Source organism: Euprymna scolopes, chromosome 13, assembly GCF_053919585.1.
Source record: "Euprymna scolopes isolate OS-2025 chromosome 13, ASM5391958v1, whole genome shotgun sequence".
NCBI lineage: Eukaryota > Metazoa > Mollusca > Cephalopoda > Sepiida > Sepiolidae > Euprymna > Euprymna scolopes.
In genome coordinates, this window is record NC_136494.1 from 6,694,813 (window position 1) to 6,717,772 (window position 22,960).

General features: G+C 34.8%; 1 protein-coding gene across 4 annotated transcripts in view; it reads right to left on the minus strand.

The window, feature by feature from the left end:
- Positions 1-22,960, minus strand: part of LOC145291928 (kinesin-like protein KIF9) — a 223,834-nt gene that overhangs the window by 42,495 nt on the left and 158,379 nt on the right. For all 4 annotated transcript variants that reach the window (XR_013869494.1, XM_080137840.1, XM_080137839.1 and 1 more), the window contains 6 exons: positions 18,162-18,217; positions 12,834-12,924; positions 11,077-11,246; positions 6,446-6,622; positions 3,267-3,352; positions 1,418-1,540 (listed from right to left, as the gene is read on the minus strand). Coding sequence is in view for 3 of the 4 variants with exons in the window: in XM_080137840.1 (XP_079993966.1) it covers positions 1,418-1,540; positions 3,267-3,352; positions 6,446-6,622; positions 11,077-11,246; positions 12,834-12,924; positions 18,162-18,217 (703 nt within the window). In the remaining variant the exon portion in view is untranslated. The remainder of the gene's footprint in view (positions 1-1,417; positions 1,541-3,266; positions 3,353-6,445; positions 6,623-11,076; positions 11,247-12,833; positions 12,925-18,161; positions 18,218-22,960) is intronic.

Consider the following 22,960-nt stretch of genomic DNA (forward strand, 5'->3'; position numbering starts at 1 on the left):
AGGTCTTATTCACCTCTTTGTGTAAAGAATTGTAAATTGTTATTGTTCTTGTTTGTTGAACTGTATCTATAGTTATACACACTAGAAATCGTCGTATATATATATTAACTTCATTATGTATAAAGAAACTAGACGATCACAAACACATATGGTAGCTTCCTTCAGTCTTGACAGACTATGGATATCCACTGTTGTGTGTGGATTTTTTGTGGCAAGAGTTCTGCAATCTCCAACTACACCCCTATGGATTCAGTGTTGTTAAATACCAGTGCAAACATTAGATTCTGCTTCAAAATCGACATCCTTGAAATGTTGAAGCAGGCCAACAGCAAATAAAGCAACAAGCCAAACGATTTGTCGCGAACGCTAAGGGCAGTAGGGCAGCAGTGAGCATTTTATCTCCCTTTTTAAAAAGATCGTGTTTAGGTTGTTTACTATGATTATCGAAACCAGTATCACAACTATCGGTATAGTTTAGTTTTCGATGATTTTTTTAAATGAATTTTCCCTCCGATTTAAAATAAGAATATTAAACCATGCCTCACACTAGACATGGGAAAATATTTTTCTTCTTTAAAATTAAAAAATTCTTGGCAAATAGAGGTTCAGGACGACTGGAAACAAATGCCAACATAAGCAGAGAGCACATACAGGGCCTAGAATTCTCAAATGGTCACCCATTTGGTACTAGCCAGACTCGCCCTTGCTTAACTTCGGTGATCTTATGAGAACCGGTGTGTCAACATGATTATGCTATATGTAGATGTTATATACATGCATTTAATATTAATAGACACGTTACATATGTTAAAGACATGACTATATACAACTGCCGTTAAAAACATGGACACATTAAATAGACTTGTTATATACACAGCTATGTAAACACACTTTCTGCTCTCCTAATTGGAGACTATCTCGGACCCAACCATTGTTATAGCTCCACCCGTTGCTATGATGACTAATAATTTAAGTGGGAAATTCAACATATAAAAATATCTTGTTAGATTTTCAAAATTAAACGGCAATTTATCACCAACGGAAGGCAAAACAAAAGTGACGATGATGATAACGATGCTGCTGATAAGTAATGGCTTTCTTCAGTCTTGACAGACTATGGATGCCCACTGTAAAGATGCCCGCACGTTAAATTTTTGTGGCAAGAGTTGCGCAATCTCCAACCACATCTCTTCTGAATCGACATTGTTGAATACCAGTGGCAATTGGAGGTTCAGGACGACTGGAAACAATGCTGAGATAAGCGGAAATCACATACAGCGCATACAATTCCCTATCGGTCACCCATCTGGTACTAGCTAGGTTCAATGTTGCTTAACTTCGGTGATCTGACGAGAATTGGTGTGTCAACGCGATTATGCCGTACTGCTGATAAGTAGAATATCAACAAACATCTTACCAAGTCTGTGTCTTTCGTTGGTGTAATTTTCCAGATATTTCTTGCATTCATCGATTTCTCCCTTGATTTTATTGATTTCTTTTGCACATTCAGCATAGAGTTTTTTCTTGGCAAACAGAACACCTTCAGGAAAAAAAAAAATGTGAAGCAGTTTTTAAAGATCAGACAGATTATAAATTGGGACTTAACTTACTGCCTCATAATTAATTAAAGTGATTCAAATCACATTAATTAATTACCGTTAATATTGACACAACTATTGCATATGTATAGTAAAAATAGGACAATAAAATTACAAATGAATAACACCAAGAATTAATTTATTATGAACTGTTAAAAAGTAGTTATGCAAATTAGACATCCAACTAGTTGTCTTTAGGTCTTTTCTCTGTACTATATTGTATTGTAGTATTTCAAAAATTAATGTTACATTCTTGATGTAAACAACAGTGAACTGTTTTGAAGGAGAAGATAAATGTTTATTTAGATGTTCTAATTCTATTAATCAACAAAATATTGTTAACACACACATATATATATATCATATATATAAAATTAATGATGAAAAATAAAATTAAATGAATTACAATATGTATTGATTCGTCGAAAATTCAAACAAAGAATTATAATAATAAAAAATCCTTAATCCATAGATTTTCAAAGGTAAGCTCTTTTCATCAGAGGATAAATATTAGTGAAAAACGCACCACTCATTAGCATAAATTTGAAAATATGTATACCGTATATAAAAAATATATTTGAAAAATTAAATATACGAAAAAAAAAAAATATATATATATATATATATAAAAATATATGAAAAACATAAAAATATATTTAATTATATAAGAAAGTTTTTCGGAAAATAAAAGGTATTTTCAACAGATTAACAACAACAAAAAAAAAAAATCTAATCAAGCCAGAAGGAAGAATCTGTAACAGACAAAATAAGGAAAGCTGTCGAAAGTAAACGCCTAAAAACATAAAATTTTGTTATTTGTTTTAAACTGGAATCGAGATTTTAATTGGAACGAGAATCCTTCTGTTGCAGTACGGACTAAAACCAGACATTGACATAGTGTTAGAATTGAACAATGTCACTGAACCAGCACAACAACCAGACGACATAGCTTGTGCATTGCACACACACACACACACACACACACACACACACGCACATGTTCATAGATCATTTTGTCCAGATTTTTGTTTTCTAATACAGTTATATATATATATATATATATATATATATATATATATATATATATAACAAATTATTTCATCATGCAAAGAAAAATAATAATTCTTAGCATTGTTATATATTGGGGCCCGACATCAGTAGGTAGGGATTATGTCAACTAGTATGGATTTCGGGAGTGTCTCATTAAGTACATGTTAGCACAGCCTGGTGATAAATGGAAATGGACCCAGCAAGTTAAGCGATAGGGTCAGGGGTCAGCTCCTTAGACAAAACAGCTAGATCCAACAATACAGACTAATGGCCACACACACATGGGAGACCGATGATGGAAAGAAACGATGGAAGAAAAAAATAAAAACGACTGGATATATATACTAAAGATTTTTATTTAATTAAATTGTTCTTGATCACTCATCGGCGATAACAGGTACAAGAAGTATTCGTTTGTTGAATCGTACAAGTGTGTTCCCATGTCTGTCCTGTTGTTCAAGTTGTCTGTTTAAAACATTTGTTTATTGAAAAGGTTTCGTGAAAATTATTTTATAAGAAAATTACTGAATATTTGAAATGAAAACAATTTAAAGAAAAACAAACAACAAAAAACAACAACAAAAAACAAACAAAAAGAAAACGATATTCTTACCGTACCTTTATTTTCTGTTAAAATCCGATTAATTTCTACTCCTTGTTGTGCTTTAAACTCCTCAAAGGCAACGGTTCGATTTGGAGGAGTACTGGAAGGAAAAAAATGTCAACAGAATATTTCACTGTATTATAATTAGTGTTGGGACGATTAATCGGAACTGATAATCGAAAAAATAAAAATAAAAACTTTTTGGGGTATCTGAATCGTAATTTCTGATTCCTAAAACGATTCTTTTATCATGTTGGTACTGATATACTATTTCTGTATTTATGCAGAATAAGGACGGTGCTATCGTCGTAATTTTCTGGTCAATTTACATAAAATGCCAAAAGGTGTTGAAACGCTCCTTTAACCCTACTACAAGCCCTAAATCCAGGTGTCCTCTTATTGCCCATGTGGTAACAACCTAGTTTTCCCACAAACAACTTGCTTTAATCTGCCACAATAACATTAAGTCTGTGTGGCAACAGTACCCCCCCCCCAAAAAAAAAAGAACAGAAGAATGGTTGCATCTATTATTACACCGAAATAAGTTTTTGCTAAAAAGAGACAAGTTTCAATGGAATTACTAGTTCTTATTTATTTGTCTCCCCATGGAGGTAGAATCAGACACAGAAAATCCAACTCCTCGAAAAGAGGGACTCTAGCTTGGGAAAAACATCTAAGTAGCCGCATTTTAAAACGATTTCTCTTTCACTGTTGGAAGACAGAAAAGATGAAGTGCAGTATCAGAAACGTGTCGATGAGATCAGGCAAACGGGTAAATTTTTTATGCGGTTGAAAATAAATTAGAATTTTGTATTCAGACAAAAAAAAAAAAAAAAAAAAAAACGCGGACTTGTTTTTGTGTAAAAACAATATTTTAACCTTCAGGGAAGGCGATAAAGTATTTGTGTTTATTTGAAAATTTCCTAGACAAATTTGAACATCCATCTTAAATTTTAGTCTAGATGGCATTTGCATAGCTTTATCTCAAAATCACCGGCAGACTTTCAGCTTTAATTGGGCTTTCATATTATACTTCCTGTGTAACATGAAAGTCCGGTTGAAAACGCTTTCCAATAATATCTGTTCAAAACTATTGTCGCAAACGAAATTGCAATGAACACAGGCGCGAGCGAATTCTCGCAGCTGGAGATTTTCAATACACTTCTTTCCTGGCTTATCCAGTCAGAAGCCAGCTCTCAGTCACGTGACCGAGTTTATAAAAGGTTAAACTAGCAACATACTCTCTCTTTCTTCCCATATGGTGGTCTGACAACAGCTCCATGTGAAACGGACCTGTCTCCCCCAACTTCTGTCTTGGGACTCGAGAGAACTCACCTGACCATCGGGCTCAGGGTTCGACTAAGATGCGAATACAAACAAGCCAACATGGTTATCTCCACACACGGATTTCAATGCTGTACACAAACGAACTCTCTTTCTCATCCTACAGGACTGTCTCTAATCTTTTTTGACACACGCTCCTATGACTAACTAAACAAATAATCCATCATGGCCACGGACCATAACTTCAGAACACACACATGAATTCTTTCTCATTCAACGGGTCTGTCTAATCTTTAATCTACGTCTCCACACAGAAACACTTTCCATGATTAACCTTTTCTCTATACAAGTCATACAGACGAAGATAACCAATAAAACTTTTTAAATGTTAGAATGAGATTTCTTGTCTTTTTATTCTACAAATATTTATAAGTTTTAATGTTTTTGTTTATTTATTATGACAGTTTGGTTTGTGCAAAAAGTTCGTTTTTTTTTTTTCAAGTCATTAACGTTTCTACATGGAACCCACACCCTTGACGTTATTCTCGCATTGCCTACGCACTGTTCAAACATTTCAAAATACAACTGCTGAGATTCAAAACGATACTGCTCTTGAAAAACCGTCGCCTCTGTCGAAAGTTTTAGGCAGACATGCAAACATACATACATTTATATATCGGTAACTAAAAATTTTCGACCCAAACCGATTAAAAAGTTTGCCCTATCTCTGAATTCCCTTTATATAGAATTTCAAATGTTTAGACCAGAAATTGTCTGAGTAATTTGGTAGAGACCGCAGAGGTCAAATTTTTTAAAACTTTGACCCCTATTATGACCCCTTAACATTTATTGTTTTGGGCTCAAATCAAGTTATTAAGTTAGATCCATGTCCACGGAACCTATATCTAAAATTTCAAGTGTTTATACCCAAAATTGTCGGAGGAGTTTGGTAGAGTTCTCAAAGGTCAAATCGTTGAACTTTGACCCCTTAACAGCCAAATTTCTCGCCGAAAATCGATCACGAATATTTTCCCAAATCTCAGTACCCTGTATATCAAATTTCGAGTCTGTTGACTGAATATTGACAGAGTTATTGCGTAGGGAAATTTAGACAGACAGACACGTTCACTTTTATAGATATATAGATTTACACGTAGCTGGAGTATGTATCCACAGAGATCTAAAAAAAAAAAAAAAAAAAAATGGTCCAAATTCAAATATAAAACAAATAAATGTTAACAAAGACAAAATAAGTTACTCTTCTACCTATCCGGAAAAGTTTTGTGGTTTTACTCACTTTAAAATGTTTATTCAGTTCGAAAAATATAGAGAGTCGAGCGTTAGGCGAGAACAAGAAAAATGGCCGCGAATTAACACCTAAATATTTAAAGTTTTGATAAAGAATTAAAATTAAAAAATTATACAAAATACTGTTAGAAACCTATCCAATATATGTCACGCTAACATATACTGGGTGGGTTTCTAACATTATTTTGTAAAATCTTTTATTTTTAAGTCATTATTAAAACTTTAAATCACATTGACACACTGGTTCCTATTAGATTACAGAAGTTAAGCAACATTGAGGGTGGTTAGTACTAAAATGGGTGACCATTTAGGAATATCAAGTGCTCTCTGTTTATTTTGGCATTGTTTCCTGTCGTGCTAAATTTCTTCTTGTCACTGGAATCAAGCAGTGCCAATTCAAGGGAAGTGTTGGTGGGTACTGCGTAGCCCTTGCTTCACAATTACGCATGCAGCTAAGCTTACAAGGAGGGAGTATCCATTGTCTCTCAAGACTGACGCCTGAGGAAATAAATGCATTCCATCAATAATTTGTTCTGCTGACCTAATCTTTGACCTTCGGATGCAGATTGGCAATTCATATGAATTTTCGAAAATAACTTACGTTGGTCTGTCAAATTTCTCTGCTAATTTCTCCAAGTCACTCTCAAGTGGCGTGATGATGATTTCGGCTTCTTTATCTTCCGCTTTCTTCTCCTGCGTCCCTGGTGGCGAGGCTGACGGAGACTTGTGTTCTTTTTCGACTCGTGGACTATTCGGAGTTATGGCATTATTGCCGGAACTGGCAAAAATAAATAAAATAAAATAAACAAACACTTTTCAAATTAATTTTTATCTAAAAATCCTTACTGCAATCAAAATCATAAAAACCGAATAGTAAAATCTTGCGGAAATTCCATGGTGCTTTTTTTTAGGGGGGGGGGGGCTAGTGCACTTACTGATCCGCGCGATTTTTTAAATCGTATTTTCAAGTTTAATTAAAGTTTTATATGTTTTTTTTTTATTCAATTAGGTACAAAACACCATCTCCTCTCCATATTAAGAATGGCTTTTTAAATATAACGTTATTATTTCAGCACGGATCAATAAGTGCACTAGTACCGAATTTTTTGTTTTGACCAGTTGAAATCAATATTTTATGAAATGTCCAAATGTTTATGAACTGTAAGAATTTTAGATGATGCCAAACCATCTTAGACAAGATGTTTAGTTTATGAGTTGACGAGATACTTTGTACAGACAAACAGACTGAAACTGAAGTTTCACGGGCAGATAACGTAAACTGCCGGGATATGCTGAAACGCTTAGCCAAGGAAATTTGAGTAAACAGAAGAGAAAAAAAAATTAATTTGCTGACAACTTTATGAAACAATGAGAAATAAACTATACATGAAATTGTCAAATTTCTAAATGCAGGACGTGGACTCCATTGTGCAAAGGGAAATTTTTCTTCTAGTCCAGACTACTGGAAATCTCTCAGATAATTAAGTTCAAACATCTATGATCTCTCGAAATGCAAGTGCAGCATTAGTTCGACGTATATTATCAGCGACTAGAAGAACTTGATGCGAGATAATATGCACAGAGTACTTTCCGATGCACCTTCGGCAGATCAGAGGCCCAGATCATATGGTGGACGTGGAGGAATCCGTCTGCAACAGAAGGAATGATGTTGGGAGGGTTCTCCAACCATCCAGGCATCACAGAAACGCAACAAATAGGCTTTTAAGCTTTTGTTTCTCCACGTTAAGAATGCATTTCTAAATAATGACGTCATTCTTTCAGCACCTTATCTTTGTAACAGAAAAAAAAAAATTAAAAAAAAAAAAATTTAAGAAAATACAAAAAAAAAAACAAAAAAAAAAACTTAATTTTTCAAACGATTTCGGATCGATTTTTTTTTTAAATCATTTTCAGTACCCCTAACAGTTGGAGAAAAAAAATTCATAAAAATGGAAAAAAAAAAAAAAAAGATAAATAAATACCCCCCCCCACACACACACAAAAGCCTCATCTTTAGAAAGAAAAGAAATGTATATTTGCACAATAACTCTGTTGGAGAGTGTTTTTGCCAAGAACCGGAAGTTATAGGATGTCTGTTACATTACGCTTGAAGATAATAAATTAGTAAACAAATCTTACTATTTTACCTATGAAGAAAAGTTACGGATATTTACTTTAAGAAAGATTTAAATAATTTTTAATAATAAAGCATTTATTTAACACCCATAATGTGTCGCATCAGCATGGCATCGTAGTGTTATGTTTGAATTTTCGAGGTTTACCTCATCTTTAGAAAAAATAAAAAAATGCCGGAAGTCGTAGTTTTTATTTAGAATTCGACCTAATACAGACAAGTCTTTATGATAAAAGTCATGAAACGAAGATGTCATATTAAAAAAAAAAAAAAAAAAAAGAAAAAAAAATGGAGACTTTTTACTCAAGTTTGGTGTTGCTTGCGTCAGGGGAAATAATCCAACCCAAGTTAAAGATCCTACGAGGAGTAAATAGACTCGGGGTAGTGGTGGGAGGTATGCTTCTACTTCTTATAAAAAGGCAGCCTCCAACCAGACAACTTCACTTGTGATTAGTCTGATCGACTCTTGTCACCTTACTGCTCCGTTGTTCCCGCCGCCCTATATTGTTTCCGCTAAACTACACTGTTACTCGTCCCCAGTGGAAAGGGGGGGGGGGGCAAAGGGTAATTCTTTGCGACCCCGGATGCACAATTAACCACTTGAGTAACCTGCTCCCCGCCAAAAGGGATATTTTTCACAATTCTTTTTAATAGGAAAAATAAAACAAAAATGTTTCTTTGCATTTGCTGTTTATATATATATATATATATATATATATATATATATATATATATATATATATATATTTATATATATATATATATATATATATATATATATATATATATATATTTATATTTGTTTTTGTATTATCGTTAAAAAATATTTTTTTTAAATATTCATTCTTGCAAATTATCATATGTTTAGTGTTTTTATTAATTTTCTTCTTAAGGGGTTAGCAACATTATCCATTAAATAATTACCTTTTTTTTTTTTCTTTTTTTGTCTTCATTAAAACATTATGTTTTGGTAGGCTGTATTATCCGTGATATAAGCGTTGTTTAAATTTTAAAAGCTATATTATTTCCTACTTTACATGTATTTAGCCTCTGGCTGGCTTTGGGTAGGATTGAAACCGCTATCTTCAGACAATTCTCACCTGAAACCATAAAGGTTCCACGTCTCTATCCACTGCGCCATGGACCTTGAAGGAGCAATTGATAGAGACGTTGAATCTCTACAGTTCCAGGTGAGAATTGTCTGAAGATAGCGGTTTCAATCCTACCCAAAGCCGGCCAGAGGCTTACTTGGCCAAAACAAGTGGTGAGATGACAACAACTATGGAAGGCAGTAATTACTGGGGATACAGTTAGGAGATTCGGAATTCCTATCTGTCGCAGTTACCAAGGCCAGAGGAATATTTGGCCGAAACGTCATGAAACAACTAAGAAAAAGATGAGGATAATAGTCCGCAATAAAATCAATAAATAAACCTCATCTCAATAATTAGTTCCAATTAAATAATATATAGATTAATATTAGTTTTAGAAAGAAATATTCGTACACACGTGCATTAAATAACTATATCTAAGTGAAACATATTGTAATAATATAATTAATACTGGTAAAATATTATAATGATTTAATAATTACAAAACCAAATACCAACACAATTCGATAATAATTTAAGAGCCTCTGCAAGTCTACTCTACTGCGGCCCTACTACTTCCGGATTCTGACAACTTTATTTCTTTCTTTCTGAAGATGAGGTAAACCTTGAAAATTCAAACATAACACTATGATACCAAATTAATTCAACACATTATCGTTGTTAAAAAGTTAAATTTCAACATTGTCATTTTTCTTAAAGTACTTACTTGTAACTTTTCCTCATGAGTGAAATAGTTAAATTTGTTTATCAGTTTATTATTATCTTCAGAATACTTCGAAGGTATCTATGGTCTGTTCTATTATACAGTTGTGAGTGCTAGACAATCACCAACACCACGAGAAAGAGACTAGAGGCAACTCACAGAAGAGATGTTGCGAGTTTGTCTCTGCTTTATCGTTATTTTCATGGAAAGTGTTCGACTGAGCTTCAATCTATGGTCCCCCCTCGCCAAACTTTCACAAGAAACACTAGACTAGCTGAAAACACTATCAATAATTACCCCCACTCTTTATCTGTGCCTAAACCTAAACATAGATTCCATGATCAAAGCTTCTTTCTTAGAACTGCACGCCTGTGGGATTGTCTTCAGTTTACCTGCTTTCCAGCTGTCTATAATATGGTTGTCTTCAAGTCCAACGTGAACAAGTTTCTGATGAGCCGTTCCACTTAACAAATTTACCGAACTTCCATTACTATTGATTACTATATTGTCCTTTTGACTACTCTACACTCTTTAACCCTTAACCTTGAGTGGCCGATCGGCCTTGATAAGTGGTGACGCCTATGTAAAAAAAAAAAACAAAAAAAACTGAAACTTGGTTCCCTAAGATAATTTTGAAGATATCCTGGACAGAAAAGAAAACAAACCAAGAGATATTAGAAATGGCAAATTCAGAAAAGTTTCTAATAAGAACAAAGACAAATTAAATTCATGGAGCATGTCTACAGAAAAAGCGGAATAGAACAGATTAGTTTGACAGGAAAGATCAGAAGAAGCAGAGGACAATAGTGAGAAATATATGTTGACAGTCTGAATACCTGGGCAACATCAAAAATGACGAACAACAATGAATTCATGAATGCCTCGAGAGAAAGATAGATAGATGGAGAGCCATAGCTGTCAATACCAGGCAGAACACCACTTGATGATGATTATCTTCAAGTCTAATGTAACAGACATCCTATAACTTCCGGTTCTTGGCAAAAATACTCCCCAACAGAGCCCAAGAAACTTTTTCTTCTTTCTAAAAATTCAAAAAACTTAACACCATGATATCATCCTGGTTCGACACATATGTTAGTAAATAAAGAATTTATAATGAAAAATTATTGAAATCTTTCAATAATGTCATTTATTCTTTTTAACTTGTCTTGTATCCAACTGTGGTTTTCTACATATTTGCATTGTCATAACCTTTAAACAACAACTTTACACACTACACACAATGCTTCAAGCAAACTATAACATCCTCCTCAACCGTTTACCTGTGATGGTCTTTTGGCTTAGTTTTCTTCTCTTTCTCTTTGATTCCTTTCTTCAGCTGCACTACATCTGACGGTGCACATTTTGCTGCCTTTGTTGATAAACCAACACCAAAACTGGAGCCGTCAAGTTCCCCAACCAACGTGCCATCATCTTTGATCGCAATGCCAGCCTGCAAAACAAAAATATTGATCGACAAAATTATTTTACAGAAAAAAAAAATTTTTAATGGTGAAATTGGATTCTTAGAAGATCTTTTTGTTAATCAGAAGAATAAGCGACTTGAAGACCACAGCAAACGGTGTCAGATAAAGAATTATTTACTTTTTTTATAAAAAAAATAGATAAAGAAATCAATAAATATTTCATAATATATTTTTATAATACAAAACAAAAAAAAACAAATTCAAAACAGTGAAACAATAACATTTTATTTATTAGTTAATGAAAAAAATAAATCCATATATCTATAAAAAGTAAGAATGTGTGTATGAAGACACTTCTCAACCTATATACTCAACGGATTTTTGATCTACAGACTTGAAATTTGGTATATAGGATATTCAGAAATGTACAAAACTTTTTAATCGGTTTTCATATGGTAAAACGGGTCGCTAAAGAGTCAACATTGAAAAATTAGTACGTGGGGGTCGTCAGATTTTTATCTGTTTGCTGTTTCTCGAATGCGCATGAGTGAATGGTTCACATGACAGATTCATTATTATTTAAAAATAAGTAGGTTTGAAAACACTTTTTAAAAATCGTGTCAAACCGGCCTAATGGCTGTCATACTTGACTCACTGTTTTTAGGTTTTGGTTTCGATTCCAGCTAGAGTTTTTTTTTTTTTTTTTTTAATTACATGAAATGAACTGTTTAGAAAAAACATAATACTCGCATGCACATGTCTCAGTTTCTGAATGAAATAAAATATAATATTTATGCATATTTTATGAGCGGGCAACGCCGGGTGGCCTGCTAGTTAAATATAATGTGAATCCTTTTTTATCTCACACTGCAACACAGACTTCAAGTTGCCTGTTCTTCTGATTCAACAATCTTTTTTTAATGGAAATTGTTCCAGACAAGACGTAAAGCCACTTGATGTAAGGATATAACAAGAATGAAAGATGATTGTTGCAAGGACAGGCGATACCTATTAGTTTTTGAAAAAAGACCAAGGCTATAGGTGGGAGGAAAACAGTCAGCAGAAAAAGAGCTTAAAGAAATTACTGAAATAGGAAGCTGTATTACAATGAGGTATGAACTGAGAGGGTAAGGGGTAAAATTTTGGCCTTTTTTCCCCCCTCTAATTTGGAAGTGAATTTTCTAAAAGCCAACTTGTAAAAAGGGTGTTAAACTGATGAAGATGAAAAAAAAAAAAACAGAATTCCATATTTTGGATAGAATTGTTCTCCTTAGACTTTCTGAACAAATCTCAATTCCAAAATTAACAGCATCTAAACCATTTCTGAAATGGTCTTTCTCCTGTTAATTGTGATACATTGTTATTTTTGTGCAGTTCTAGGAGGTCCACCCTCCCAGGTTTTGCCTTTTCTCTTTGAGATGTGATTATTTTTATTGCTAATCGTCTGAGGCACTGTTATTGTGAAATGCTGACAGGGTGACCTAGGCATGTTTTAGCAGGGGCCAGAGTGTTCCTCCTCAGGGGCTCTGGCATTTTAATCCCACTTCCGACCCTTGTATAACATCTTCTCATCATGGAGTGAGTGGGGGGATAGATAACATAACGAGACATACCTTTTGAGCTGCAACTATGGCGGCCGGATCCGTCCGGTCGATGAGAGTGTAACGTTGTCTGAAATTTTCTTCGACGGTTTTCTCCAAATTACTACAAGACAAAAGATATAATCCAAATTATTTTTAGCAAAACTAAAAACTCAAATTTGATCCCGCAGTCATTTTTAACTGACTTATAACCTCTGAATCAAACAATGACCACAGCCTTTCTGTGTCACATTATTAACTGTTTTTGATCACAGTGATATTAGAGACGTTTGTCTGTCCACTGACTGTATGTAGGCTAAAAGGCATACAAACTTATTTTTTCTTTTAGTTTTATTGCACGAAGCGCATTAAAAGTAATACCTCCTATTATTTTCGCCAGAATAGATCAGAAAAAAACCTAACAAAGCAAAAAGGGGGTAAGAAAATAAATACACAACAAATAAATGTTACCAAAGGCAAGATAAGTTACTTCTCTATTTATGTAAATTTTTTAACTTATTAACTTTTTTTAACTAATTTTAATGTTTTTATTTTAACCTAAAAATAAAAATAGCGTAAAGCCTGTTGAATTAGAATGAAAAACAACATGGCCTCGTTGATCTTTGATAATCGCTCAAAAATCGAAAATGAAAAATACCGATAGAAACCCATACAATAAATGTCACCAATCGTGCGAAAATGTAATGTTCTACTAGTATTTTGTTTAATTTTAGATTTTTAAGCTATTATAAAAGCTGGACTATGGGCTCGACTGAGACTATTTTTTTTTCTATTCTAACTTTACACTGTCTTAATTTATAATAAAAAACACTTTAAAATAAGTTAATACACAAATTTATTCAGATAGGTAGAAGAGTACTAGTATCTAAGATCACACATCAGGAACTCTGAGAAAGACTTTTTTTTATTAGAAAGGGCATGGCATGGACTGCTTGTAATAAAATGGATAAGATCTGGAAATCCAATCTTGCTCGCAAATTCAAAATCCAAGTTTTCTGCATACTTATTGAGCCAATCTTACTGTATGGATCTGAAACTTGGACTCTTTCAGCAAAATAACAGCATCGTTTGGATGGATGTTACACACGTCTTTTGAGAAGAGTACTGAATCTTTCATGGCGAAATCACCTGACTTTAGAAATGATATGTGGAGACTTACCAAGAGTATCAAGCTCAGTTTGTAAAAGACGTGTTCAGTTTGCTGGGCATTGTGCATGTGCCACAGATGAATTTGTTTCATCATTTGTACTGCGGAGGCACCCATCATCTCACAATCGATCATGAAAGTTTACTTTTTCAGATTTTTTAAGAAAAAATTAGTTAAAACGTTTTTTTCTTTTAATAAAACGTTTTTCTAAAATTTTCTGAAGGGTATTTTTTACAGGGTTTAAATAATTATAAAAAAAAATTAATATTTGAAAAAATAAGTATTTCTATTTATTTTATTAAATTATTTGTCACTGAAAAACGTACTTTTGTTTTAAAAAATAAATAAAATAAAGGTGTCTGGTCCCCCCCCCCCATTCGCCAAACATTCACGAGAAACACTCGTTTGGCTGTAAACAATATCAATAGTTTCCCCCCACTCTTTTATCTGTGCCTAAATCAAAACGTAGATTCCATGAACAAAGTTTCTTTCTTAGAACTGCACAGCTGTGGAATTCTCTTCCGTTTACTTGCTTTCCAGCTGACTACAATATAGCTGTCTTCAAGTCCAATGTAAACAAGTTCTGGATGAGCCGTTCACCTTAAGTAATCCAATTTACCAAATTTACACTTCTAATGATTACTATGATATTATCCTTTTGACCAATGTACACTCTTTAACCGTTATCCTCGAGTGGCCTCTGGGCCTTGATAAGTGGTGATTCCTTTGTTAAAAAAAAAAAAAAAAAAAAAAAAAAGGATAAAACGAGATACATTTATATCCAAGGAAGATCTTTTGGGTGCTATGACAGATAGGGGATACTGGAAGGGTGTAGTGAGTTCAATCTCCGCTGAGGCCACAAGATAACGATGAGAAGAGTATTTTAGCTTGTCTTTGGTAACAGTTATTCATTGCGCATTTATTTTTTCACCACTCCCCCCTCCCCTTCGTCAGTTCTCAAAAATCAGCATTTTCTTTTTCAAATTTGTTCACAAAAAGGGCATTGTTAGTGTAAGGCAAACTGTGTAAACGTAACAAAGATAACAATTTTACATTTATATATTCAACTAGCTGTACTGATCCACCATAGCCCAGGACGCAGTGAAACCATTTCAACTTTTAATTTTTCTTTGTTTGAATATCTTAAAACTTATACAGAAAAGAAACAAAATTTTAGTTGTGAGGTAGATAACACCAATTATGTTCTTCAATTTAAAATATGAGTTAACACCCCTGCTGAATTTTTATTTTTAGGTGATTATTTAAAAATGTTTTATGTTACCAGACGTCTGGGTCGAACTAAGTAATTTTTTAAAATCAATTGTAATGAAGTTATTATAATGACAATAACAGTGTTAGGCCTTTTGCCTATGATCACAACGTATGACCTACGATTAAAAAAAATGGCTAGTCAAAAATAAAGTTTGATTTGTCAGCTTAAATGCTATTTAAGCCTGATTTTGAAAAGTCGACCAGATAACTTTATAGGCTAGATTTGTGAACAATTTCGCTTTATGCTCCAACAATAGCCGCCATATTTATTAATTTTTATTTACGGTTTGTTGTCCAACCTATTTTCTAAGCTTTTTTTTTTTTCAACAGGATAATTAGGTACTGAACTGTTGTGAGTTGAAAAAAATAAATAAATAAAATAAATGATGACCTAAAGAAAAAAAGAACACCTACCGTTGATTTTTTATTTAGAGTGTAGGATTTCTTTTCAAATTCATTTACTAAGGTCGAGTTGTCTAACCTACTTTCTAATGTAATTCTATCTAATCCTTTTGTTTGTTTGTTTTTGTTTTCAATAGGATGATAAGGGACTGGACTATTGTGAGTTGGAAAAAGTGCAAGTCATTTCTGATGACCTAAAGAAAAAAAACACCAATCGTTGATTTTGCATTTTTAATTTTCTTTCTTTGATTAGTGGAAGGAAGGCATTAAAAGATATGATACTGTTATATTCGCATATCTCTCCACATTTCCATGAATAAACCGGAAATCAGCAAGGCAATGACGGCAGCAACAATGGCGACCCTAAGACAAATCTGTTCGCCGTTACAACGTAGTCAAACACAATAAATACACAGGACAATTTCAAATCCCATCTCTTTAAACACACACATCATTAAAATAACTCGCACCTTACTTCAACATAGAAAACCTCCAGAGAAAGTTGCACAGCAAAAGAAAAAACCTAAATAAAAAATCACAGACACTACCGTAAACGCAACTCAGATAGCATAAAAACGCAAATAATGATTCCACAAAACACCCCAACAATACGACACCGACTAGGTTACATTCACAACTTTCTCAGCTTTAAATCGATATAACACATGCATACACACACCAAACAGATAATTCTCTACAATCCATTAAAGCACGAGAAACAAACACAAATAAAAAATACGACGGCCATTTTGACGCCGGAGCCGATGTGCCTTTTACTACGTCCGCACGTGCCGTATAAATAAGCCGGCCGTCAGAGAAAAAGTCAGTCTTCCAGCAGATCGCCAGCCAGAGCAGGTCGCCTCGCTACCAGTAGAAGCGGACACAGCTGTTCCCCTCAACTCTTTGCAGCAGCTCAGCGACAGCCGTTCCCCTCAACCTTCCAACAGCAGCAGCAGCAACAGCCGTTCCCCTCAACCTTCCAACAGCAGCAGCAGCAACAGCCGTTCCCCTCAACTTTCTAGCAGCAGCAACGGCAGCAGCAGTAGCCGTTCCATTCAACTCCATCTAGCAGCAGCTCAGCGACAGCCGTTCCCCTCAACCTTCCAACAGCAGCAGCAACAGCCGTTCCCCTCAACCTTCCAACAGCAGCAGCAGCAACAGCCGTCCCCTCAACTTCTAGCAGCAGCAGCGGCAGCACCCAACAGCCGTTCCCTTCAGCTCCATCCAGCAGTAGCAGCGGCACCTCAGCGACAGCAGTTTGATTCAAAGCGCCTAGTCACCATATCACCGCTTGTTCCAGTCCCGGACGTCATCCCTAGACCGTACCAGCATCTAGGCCCCTGTACCTGCCCGAACCTGATCAGGCCAGGATCCCTACCTCTCTAATCCTTATTCCGGCCTTCCCGACGCCCAGCTGACCGTTCCGGCTTTGATTGGGGATATATATGCTTATTCACTTTGACCCTCAATAAAGGTTGAAACCAAATTACCTCGTTTGTTCTCCTTGCTTCCATACGCTCGTGTTATTTTATAACAATACCAAACTTTTTAGCATCAAAAAACAAGCGAAAGTGAAATAATGAAATTAAAAGGCTTAAGATTCAAAGGAAACATGGACTGGAACAAATACATTGAAGACATTGCTGCAAGGAAGGTGGGCTCCCTCTATTGTGCTCCAAAACTGCTCACACCTGAGAGTGTCCTGTACTTCTACAAGGCCACCATTCGCCCATGGATGGAGTATTATTGTCACATCTGGGCTGGTACATCTACCACTAGTCTCTCCTTCTTGGATAGAGTCCAAAAGAGTCTCCAATCTAATAGATCCCACTTTGTCAACTAAGCTCCAACCCCTGTCCCATCGCCGCAATGTTGAATCTTTGTGCCTTTTTTACAAAATATTTTAGTGGAATGTGCTCTTATGAACTCGTTGCACTTGTGACCTCTCGACATACATATCCCCAACAAACCTCCTTAGCAGCAAAATCACACCCCTTTCACTTTTGAGGCCTCTAAATGCCAGAAAGCTTTCTACTCTAATAAGTTCTTCCCTCGAACAGCTAGACTTTGGAATTCCTTTACTGCTACCTGCTTCCCTGACTGCACTGATATGCAGAAGTTTAAATGTAATGTAACCCAGAATCTTGTTAATCTTTCTTAGGCATGGTCCCAATGAGTAGTCCCTTACGTCCAATTGGCGATATGCTTTGTTTGGGGTAAATGTGAGTAAAAAAAAAAAAAAAAAAAAAAAAAAGAGAAAATAGGAAAACGTCTCATACTGTAAAGTTAAAAAAAGAAAAACGTATAAATCGGCATAAAAAACAGAAAGAGAAGCAAAGGTTTCATCGTGGAAATTGATTTGTGTTCTCTCTTTCCTTATCAGTGTGAAAGGATGGATAGACACACATTGTGCTTTATTATACATTAGAGGTTGTTACCCGGTGCTGATATTTAAGATGTTACTCATAAGCAGATTGTGATTTTACTTTAAAAATTGAGAACAGCGTGAATAAACTCACCCGTAAAGTTCTCGGAAGAGGGAAAAATAACCTTGAATTTGACGAATACTTTGGATCTAGAAATAAAAAGAAAGACATTTGTTATTGATGAATGTATATTTTTTGAGATGAGGATTTATAATTATTTTTTGTATTATTTGGACTATGATTCTCATCTTGGTTGTTTTTTTTTTTTGTTTTTTTTACAACGTTTCGGTCGATGTAACCTCCGGCCATCTTCAGGTGCATTCACACTGGATGTTATTGGTGAATAGTGTAAAAATGGTTGGTTTATTTGCTTTCCCAACAAACGTAGCCGTTAGAAATTTAAAATGCAAATAGCGCCAAGTTTTTTTTTTTGTTTTATATTAATAATTCCGGGTCCATTCCGTTTTTTTGATATGATGAATGCATATGCACACCTGAAGATGGTCGGAGGTTACATCGACCGAAACGTTGTAAAAAAACAAAAAAACAAGATGAGAATCATAGTCCAAATCATACAAAAAATAAAGACATTTTGTAATTCATAATTCAATCGTCAGTTTTATCTCGTATACGTCTATGTATTTCTATAAGAGGTTTGGTCTGTCCGTCAGTGACGATTCAGTTTGAAATAGCATTTACATTGTTAAACATGTCAATTCATCATCGTATCGTATAAATCCGAAGATTCTTTTGTTGGCATTGGTTTCCCCGATATTTTTCTAGTCAGAGTTCTCTCTAAAAAGACATCAGGTACTTATGAAAGAGACCACATAGAGTTTGCCAACATCATAAATAAAAGTGATCTTTGCGGAACGAACTGGATTCAAACTTAAAACACGCAGGTCGTCAGTCCTTGTTGCTAACCACTTGACCTTCGTTATCTCTAATGAAATATCCTAATAACCTGTCATCTTATGCATCTCTCCTGAGAACTAGCCCAGTCTAATAGTACTAAACGCTTCCACTTAGGATGTTGGCAACCTTCACATGGTCCTTTCCGTGAGTATCAAATCTTTTTTATAGTCAGAATTCTTTCTAGAAAGATATTGAGTATTTCTGGGAGGGACCATGTGAAGGTCGCCAACATCCTAAGTGAAAATGATTTTTGTGGAACCAACTGGATTCGAACTTGGAACACCCAAGACACTCAACTCAATCTGTGTCATTAACCACTGAACTATGGTCACTTTCTGGTTAAGACGCTAGAAGTGGACTTGGTTTAGCTAAAATGTGGAATGGAAGTCAGGGAACATGAAACGAAATACAAAACCAAATGGAAATCATTTTTTGCAAAAAATTAGTTTAGTTTTAACATTTCTTGTGTTATTATGAAACAATAAAAAAAATAAACTTTGATTCACGGCCTTTGAAGTGTTGCTATAGATGATAGTGTTGTCAGCGTAAGAATAATTTTAGGGTGTGACTTGGGAGATCATTGATGTAGATCAGGAAGAGAGTTGGGCCCAGGATGGACTCTTGAGGGACTCCAGTATTAATATTGTGAGCTTCTGATTTTTGCCCATCAACCACTACTCTTGTGAACCTATCAAAGAGAAATAATTTAATAATTAAAAATACATTACATTTTCATTATACCGTACCTGGAGATCTTGTGAAGTAGACCTTTATGCTAAACCCTATCAAAGGCCTTGATATGTCAAGAGCAATTGCCCTCGAAACAAAGCCATCATCAAGAGATTCACTAATCCTATGAGATATAACAGCACATCTGCTGTAGATCTAGCAGACCGGAAACCATATAGCATATCACTGAGGTGGTTATTTTTGCTGAGGTGGCCGACTACTTCTCTATTTAACATGGATTCCAGTAAGATGCTCCTGATGCACAAAAGACTTATTGGTCTGTACTGAGAGGCAGATGACCAATAACCTGAATTTTTAAATATGGGACATACTGATGAGGTCTTCCAGGGTGCTAGTAAGTAATTCTCCTTAAGACAACACTTAAACAGCTTTGAAAGTATGGGAGCAAGTTCTGGTTGAAGCTTTTTCAGCACTATAATTGGAATGCCGTCAGGGCCAGTTGTTTTACTGGAATCAAGGTTTTTGATCAGTCTGGCAACATCGCGTACAGATATTTGTATGTCGCATAGCATGTTTTCAAACATAGGAAGAAATATGGGGGTTGGTGGCCTTGATCGTATAGGGTAGAATTAGCTGCAAAGATCTTGGCAAAGACTTTGGCTTTGTTCGATGCTGACAAGATTACCTCAGGTCCATTAATGATGTTTGGGACAGAGCACATGCAGTTCTGGAAAAGAAGCTTCGTCCATAGATTGTGTTCCTGTTTCTAATTTTCATATTGACTGATTTAATGTCCTTCAATGAATAAATTATTTAAACTTAGTAGGTTGTCGCACTGTCTGGCAAGTTCCAGCTTCTGTTGCATCACTGCGGTATTGCATCCCTGTGCTTGTGTTACTAGTACCTTTATGAAATATGTTTCCATCAGCTTACCTCAGTAGCATCCCTTGAACATAAATACTCCGACCCAGCCAACGATCAGCAAAATTCCACCCCTTCACTGTAGAGGTTCCGAGATGCCAGAAGATTTCCTACTTTAATAACTCCTTTCCTTTGCCCACTTGCCTTTGGAATTGCCTTCCTGCCTCCTGATCATATGAACATGAACAAATTTAAATGTAATATGAACAAACATCTTACTCTATAATTCTCTACCCTGGTTGCTCCCTATAAATCTGATTCCAATCACAGTAGCTCTTTATGCTTTGTTTAAGTTAAACAATAGTTTATAAAATAATTTTTTAAATATCTCATCCAAAAGCGTCCAATAATATTCGTGCAGTCCATACACATACTATAATCATAGAATCAGTTGATATTATTTTAAAAAAAGAAAAAGATTAATTATATACGCTTAATTGACTACAAGTTGCTGTTTTACATTAGGGTAATGGATACTGTAGTCGACTATGGAATAAACTGTGAGCTCAAATCCAATCGGATCTGTTATGATCTAATTGCATACTAATCGACAGTTAAAGTCTGAATTCATAATATTCCGTTATTAGTAAAATGAGCAACTTGTGTTCAATTTATGGTACCCAAAAGGAGGTATTTTTTACACATTAGATAATCTGAATATTTGCCATAAAACAGAAGAATCAAAGTCATCTGGCAACGTTCAGAACAGAAAAGAAATACGACGACCAATCAAAAAAAAAATTAATGTTTATTTTATACGCTTAATTGACCTCAAGTTGTAGTTTTACATTAGCACAATGGATACTATAGTCGACTATGGAATAAACTAAGCTCAAATCCTTGTTTGAAACGAAAAAAAAGATGGATCCAATAAAATAGGAATGTGATTAAAGCAATACATTGATACAACTTCACTTCATGTCTGACTTATCCACCAAGTTGCAGTCTAGAATATTCAACAGTCTTTGTTTTATTGCCATTCACTGATGAACACATTATTGTGCATTGGGTTCAATGACCCCTGACATGATACACGGTGAACTTTCAAAAATGTCTTTCATAATTAAATGCACAATCCTTTCTGAAATCCAACCATATTTGGTACAAATAAGCTTCACTTTATGTCTGACTTGTCCACCAAGTTGTAACGTGGCTGTTACTTTGAAATTGTGTCTTTACACTTCAAACCTCTCGAAGCCACACGCTGTCTGGCACCATCACAAAGGAACAAACAAACAAATAAAACAGAAAAGAAATAAAAATCCGACAAAGCATTTTTAAAAAATGCAAATGAAATGCATTTATTCATGGTTCTTCCAAAACAACGCATTTCATTATATTTCAAAACACATGTGCTTTTTAAAAGTCTCTGTCTCCTCGCCATTTCACGTGGGACCTAGGCAGTGCTGTCTCATCCTCGACTCACATGTCCAGCTTGCCTGGTAGAAACTTGCTTCTCTCCTCGACCACACGCTGTCCTTTTTTCTTTTTCTTTTCTTGTGACACAAGCACGCACACAATTGCTAATTTGCATACGTGCTTTAACGGCTACTGCTGCTAATATTTCCTCACACACACTTGCTCTCTGTTACAAAGTTACGATCACGAATATCCAACAAACAGTCTTTATTAAAAAAAAAAAAAAAAAGTTGAGAACCACTGTTCGGTTATATATTTTAATCGATGTCACTATCCACTTAGCCATGCATCCAGTAGATATTAAGATATCTAAAAGTTATAGAACATAGAATGAGAGTAGTCTATCCCAGTGAATTAAATAAAGAGTTTAGTTTGGAACTCTTCAAATATTACAGATGACAATAAAAGATGCAAAGAAGGTTGTAGAGTACAAATGCCGAATTTTCATGAAAATAACAAATAATTTGTTACTTAAAAAAGAGAAAAATAGTAAAAGTAATAAAAAAGTGAAAAAAAAAGTTAGAGAGATATGTTATAGTTTGCTTAAAGCATTGTGTGCAGTGTGAAAGGAGTTGTGTTTGAAGGCTATATCAATGCAGTTCATGGGAAACACCATGGGCACGAGTTAACGTATAAAAGAATAATGACAATATTAGAATGAATTTTGAATAATTTTCATTTATATTATACGTTTATTTACGAACATAATATGTTGTACACAGTATGGTAGGTGTTGATGTCCCGAATTGTCAAGGCGGGTGTTTCCCACGAACCGTATTGATATAGCCTTCAAGCGCAACTCCTCTTACATGAGTAAAAAGTTGTAAAAAAGTAAAGAAAAAAATTGAAGAAAAAATTAACAAGTAAAATGTTTTAAAATATAAAAAAATCAAGTGAAACATGCATGGTCCTCCGTGAGTGAACAGTGAACGAGGCATAAAAAAAAA